Genomic DNA, 5,616 nt, shown 5'->3' on the forward strand with positions numbered 1-5,616 from the left:
GAAATGGAAAAAGAACACATTGACACCGGTGTGTCAGACCCACCATACTTGCTCCGGACACTGCGAGAGGGCTGTACAAGCAATGATCACACGCACGGCACAGCGGACACACCAGGAACCGCGGTGTTGGCCGTCGAATGGCGCTAGCTGCGCAGCATTTGCATACGGAGTTCCATCGCAGCCTTTAACACTGGTAGCATGCCGCGACAGCGTGGACGTGAACCGTATGTGCAGTTGGCGGACTTTGAGCGAGGGCGTATAGTGGGCATGCGCGAGGCCGGGTGGACGTACCGCCGAATTGCTCAACACGTGGGGCGTGAGGTCTCCACAGTACATCGATGTTGTCGCCAGTGGTCGGCGGAAGGTGCACGAGCCCGTCGACCTGGGACCGGACCGCAGCGACGCACGGATGCACGCCAAGACCGTAGGATCCTACGCAGTGCTGTAGGGGACCGCACCGCCACTTCCCAGCAAATTAGGGACACTGTTGCTCCTGGGGTATCGGCGAGGACCATTCGCAACCGTCGCCATGAAGCTGGGCTACGGTCCCGCATACCGTTAGGCCGTCTTCCGCTCACGCCCCAACATCGTGCAGCCCGCCTCCAGTGGTGTCGCGACAGGCGTGAATGGAGGGACGAATGGAGACGTGTCGTCTTCAGCGATGAGAGTCGCTTCTGCCTTGGTGCCAATGATGGTCGTATGCGTGTTTGGCGCCGTGCAGGTGAGCGCCACAATCAGGACTGCATACGACCGAGGCACACAGGGCCAACACCCGGCATCATGGTGTGGGGAGCGATCTCCTACACGGGCCGTACACCACTGGTGATCGTCGAGGGGACACTGAATAGTGCACGGTACATCCAAACCGTCATCGAACCCATCGTTCTACCATTCCTAGACCGGCAAGGGAACTTGCTGTTCCAACAGGACAATGCACGTCCGCATGTATCCCGTGCCACCCAACGTGCTCTAGAAGGTGTAAGTCAACTACCCTGGCCAGCAAGATCTCCGGATCTGTCCCCCATTGAGCATGTTTGGGACTGGATGAAGCGTCGTCTCACGCGGTCTGCACGTCCAGCACGAACGCTGGTCCAACTGAGGCGGCAGGTGGAAATGGCATGGCAAGCCGTTCCACAGGACTACATCCAGCATCTCTACGATCGTCTCCATGGGAGAATAGCAGCCTGCATTGCTGCGAAAGGTGGATATACACTGTACTAGTGCCGACATTGTGCATGCTCTGTTGCCTGTATCTATGTGCCTGTGGTTCTGTCAGTGTGATCATGTGATGTATCCGACCCCAGGAATGTGTCAATAAAGTTTCCCCTTCCTGGGACAATGAATTCACGGTGTTCTTATTTCAATTTCCAGGAGTGTATTTCTATAACTGTCTTTTATACACGAAGTACCTCATGTAACCAAATACGAAAAAATAGAATCTCAAACAATTTCACTTAAGGTTAAGCAGTCTGTTAATACCTCTCACACAGTTACTGCTTGCTGTAGACCTCGTAACACCTGAAATACTCATTCTTGAACATTAGTCTGCACCTCAGAATACTGCGTTAAATTTACACTTTGTCTGCATAATTTAATTTTTCAACACTTGCATGCCACGTAAACGACTATTTACTTCAGTTACTGAGTGATTTAGTTGAGTGATCTCAGTTCTGCTTAAGCAAAAACTGTTTCTTCCGCATAAATTAGGATGTTCCGTGATTGGATGTTGTATTAAAAACGTGTTAGTGCAACAGTAGACGCCTGAAAATCTCACAATAACGAAAAGAATTTCATCAATGAAGTAATTTTAAATACAGGTATTTTTGAAAATTATACTATTTGTGACAAACACGAGACGATAATTAATGTTAAATTGACCTACTGTATTGATACTTGTAATGAATCTAACGATCTTATCTGGAACGAACTCTTCACTGGTAATGGTTGATGATCCCTTACTGTCGGCAGTTAGTATTAAATTATGGGATAAAATCTTTGAGTGTTCGAGCTATGTTTTAAGATAACGCCTTATAAAAGACGAATTATGGTTCGTTTAACTGCTGAAATTAGAAGTGAAACGAATGTAACTGAATATTTTCATCACCACAAATAGTTACATAGAAATCTGTAGTATTTACTGAACAGTACGTAGTGGTACTGATCCTGTGAGCCGTCTACAACGCTGTAAATAAGCTTTCTCATCTTACACACCGCCTCTTGTGTACGGATTCCTGTTTGTTCTTTTGATGTTCAGCAGTTCTGATGGTGCTGTATTAATGATGTTGACCTATTGAAATGATGTGACATCCAACGTGAATAGCACTGGTATATGTACGTTTATCCTGCGATGGCAGTTATTAACTGAAACCGATAGCAACAATAAAAGAGAAATAGAAAACTGCATGTCACGCATTACATAAAATATTAAACAGCTGCCGCTCACCTCCACCCGGCATCCCTTCCCAACCCCTGGAATCATGAGTAGTGCTGTAACCAAAGAAATAAAGCTGTAGCCGTGACATGACAAGTATGTGATCCACACGCAGCAGCTGAAAGGTTTTGTCGGCCACTTTTAGGCTATCTGCCGGCACATCGCTGAGGACGGACAGACGTAAGAAGTCGCCGAAAGAAGCGGAGCGGACAAGTGGTCCGTGACGTGCCGTGGTGGTGGGGAAGAAGAGCGAGTAGGAGCAGTTTTCATTACGGCAACTGTCAGCTGCTGCCTCCGGTGACGTTCTGGGGCTCCTGAGAGCAGCGTATCAGTTTTCCAGATACGCCGTCCGGCGGCAGTGCTGTCGACGTCAGGGCGCGACGCTGTACCGTGCCACCGCATCGCGTGTCCTCGTCTTCCGACACCCAGCACTCGGAGTGCAGCGTATGAAAAGTAATGCGAGAGCGATACAGTTTTCAGTATTAGTTCTTATACACTGAACGCTGACAATGGGAATAACTATGCTTACGTTTAACCCTTTTTTCTAATTTATCCCTTTCGAACCTAACGGGTATGACGTCGGTGCCAATTGTCACGTTATATATAAAAAATAATATATATATATATATATACTTTATATATTTTTATTTTTAATTTATCAGCATGAATTCTTCTCTTGTTTGAGCGTGACTCTTTCTCTCAGGGATATTATCTTTTCTTATCACTTTTACTTACGTGCATATGTAAATATGAAACGGGTTCTTGAAGGGCCGCTGTTATTCATGTACCAACTTTAGATTTTGAACGTGTTGACTAAAATATAGTTGCCGTTAACTGAATTGAATGTCATTTTGTTAATTTCGATTTATTGATTGCAAAGCAAAGCTCGAGAGAATTTCGATTGTTGCCGTGGAGCGGCCAAGATAAAACTTACTGAACTCATGGAATCTGTATAATTTAAAAAATGAACTTTAACGTAAATTAATTATCTGTTGCAATTTAAAAAGGCTCTTACAACGAAATCTCTCGCATTTACAGTTACTGTTAACACTGAAAAATAAATTAAAACTTCGGGGCGTAATGGCCGACCAGAGGCTGCATCGGAAGATGAGCTTCTCGCAGCGCAAATTTCTGAAAAATTGCTTATTGAAAATAGTTCGCCACTGCGAGCATTTGAGGTGACAACTATTACAAAGAAATTCATTTTGTGATAATAATAACAATTTTATTTTATCAGAAATGCGAATAACTTACATAAAATATGTGTAACCGCCCAATGGCTGCCTTCCGTACCGCGAAACAAAACAGTGTGTGTCCCATAAAATACGTCCTTCCTCCTCGGCCGTACAATCGCGCCTCTATCGATCCTTTTTTATTTTCATAGATATTAAATAAAGATGCTACTCTTAAATTATCGCTGCATATCAGTTGTTTCAAGAACATTAACTGTATCTTTTATACTAATTATGTTCATGAAATAGAAATACATAAGATAAAAAAAAATTTGGTTCACCCTTGACAGTATTGTTCACTGTTTACAACCGATAAAAATGTCAATATTTATGTGACGTACCGTCACACGGGACATATATGTCCCACAAGAAGTCCCAAGTAGACTGTTGGGATAAAGGCGCCCCATTTTAACAATGAATTTGCACACTACAGACTTTTAAACTTCCCTCCTTGGGTCTGTACTATTGGCAGCACTTGTGAAAGTGTCATGGCGGCATAGTTGTGAATAAATCACATGTTCGTGGTGATATTTGCATCGTTTTTTGAAGAAAATCATTGAAATAGAGCTAAGAAAACGTGAGTGTCGTATATAAATATTATCTACACCCATTTATCTTGTATCGATTTATAATTCGCATGATTGTGAAAGTTTATCGTATGAAAAAAAAAACAAAAATAGTGTTTTTGCGACTTGAGATGTGTATGTCCCAGTAGTTCTTTTTCTTGGGACATCATTGTCCCACCAGTTCTCAATATAAAGGAAACACACTCTAATTGTTTTTATATTCTTTATTATTTCAGTAACAGTGACGCAGGACTGAGTCAAGGATGGCTTCCGATATGGATAAACGTATCTTGCAGTTGCTTGATGAAGACAATGATGACTGTGTTGATGATCCTGACTTTTCTTGCAGTTCTAAATCGCATGATAGCAATGGTTCTAACACGAGTGATTCTGAAGTCAGTGACCAAGACAACAATGAGGTTTCGTACGTTGGAGGTTCAACTAACAATGTAGTGTTGTGGTCAAAGGTAGATGCAATGTTCAGACCTCGAAAGACTATGCCAAACATGGTAATTCCAGTTGTATTAGGAAAATTGGATAGGAGTGCTTCAGAACTAGACGTCTTTGAGAAAATTTTTCCTCCCAGTCTTTTTATATTTATCTCTCAGTGTACTAATCAGAGACTAAAAATGAAGAAAGCCACAGTTCAGAGCACAGATCCTGGAGAAATTAGGTTGGTTCTTGGTGTTATGCTTGTAATGTATTATAATAGAGTGCCCTCATTTTCGGACTATTGGTCACACAATGCTTCAATGGGAAATGTTGCAATAAAAAGAGCAATTTCCAGGGATAGGTGCAAAGTGTTACTTTCCAAACTGTACTTCAATTTACCTGAGAAACCAGACACAGCTGGTAAGCTGTACTACCTAGAGCCAATAGTCACTTGTCTGAAAAACACTTTTCAGAAAGCGAGGTCGGAAAGTACAGCACACAGCATTGACGAGTCTATGATAAAGTTCAAAGGAAGGTCAGCCTTGAAACAATACCTTCCTATGAAACCAGTGAAGCGTGGGATAAAGATATGGATGAGGAGTGATTCTGTAACAGGCTACACATATGACTTCAACATATAGTGTGGAAAGGATGCAAATAATCTGGATGGCACATTGGGTGAGCGTGTAGTTCTGCAGCTCTCAAAAACAATTAGAGACACTAATGTAATGTTGTCATTCGATGGATTTTTTACATAAATTCGTTTGATGGATACCTTGCCGCTTGCAGCTGTTGGTACATGTATGGTTAACAGGAAAAATATGCCAAAGTCAACAAAGAAACTTGCAAGGGGGGAATGAAAGTTCCTTTGCAATTCGTCTGGTACGTTGTGTTGTAAATGGCAGGATATCAAAGAAGTAATGTTGGTCAGTAACTGTCATTCCAATGATGTATG

The 5,616-nt window shown here is 42.9% G+C and overlaps 1 protein-coding gene across 1 annotated transcript; it reads left to right on the forward strand.

The window, feature by feature from the left end:
- Nucleotides 1–4,492: 4,492 nt before the first annotated feature.
- Nucleotides 4,493–5,302, forward strand: LOC124619987 (piggyBac transposable element-derived protein 4-like). The gene has a single exon (XM_047146650.1). The coding sequence runs from the start codon at nt 4,493–4,495 to the stop codon at nt 5,300–5,302; it is 810 nt and encodes a 269-aa protein (XP_047002606.1).
- The last annotated feature ends 314 nt before the right edge of the window (nt 5,303–5,616 follow it).

The sequence above is a fragment of the Schistocerca americana genome, chromosome 6 (assembly GCF_021461395.2).
Source record: "Schistocerca americana isolate TAMUIC-IGC-003095 chromosome 6, iqSchAmer2.1, whole genome shotgun sequence".
Lineage (NCBI taxonomy): Eukaryota > Metazoa > Arthropoda > Insecta > Orthoptera > Acrididae > Schistocerca > Schistocerca americana.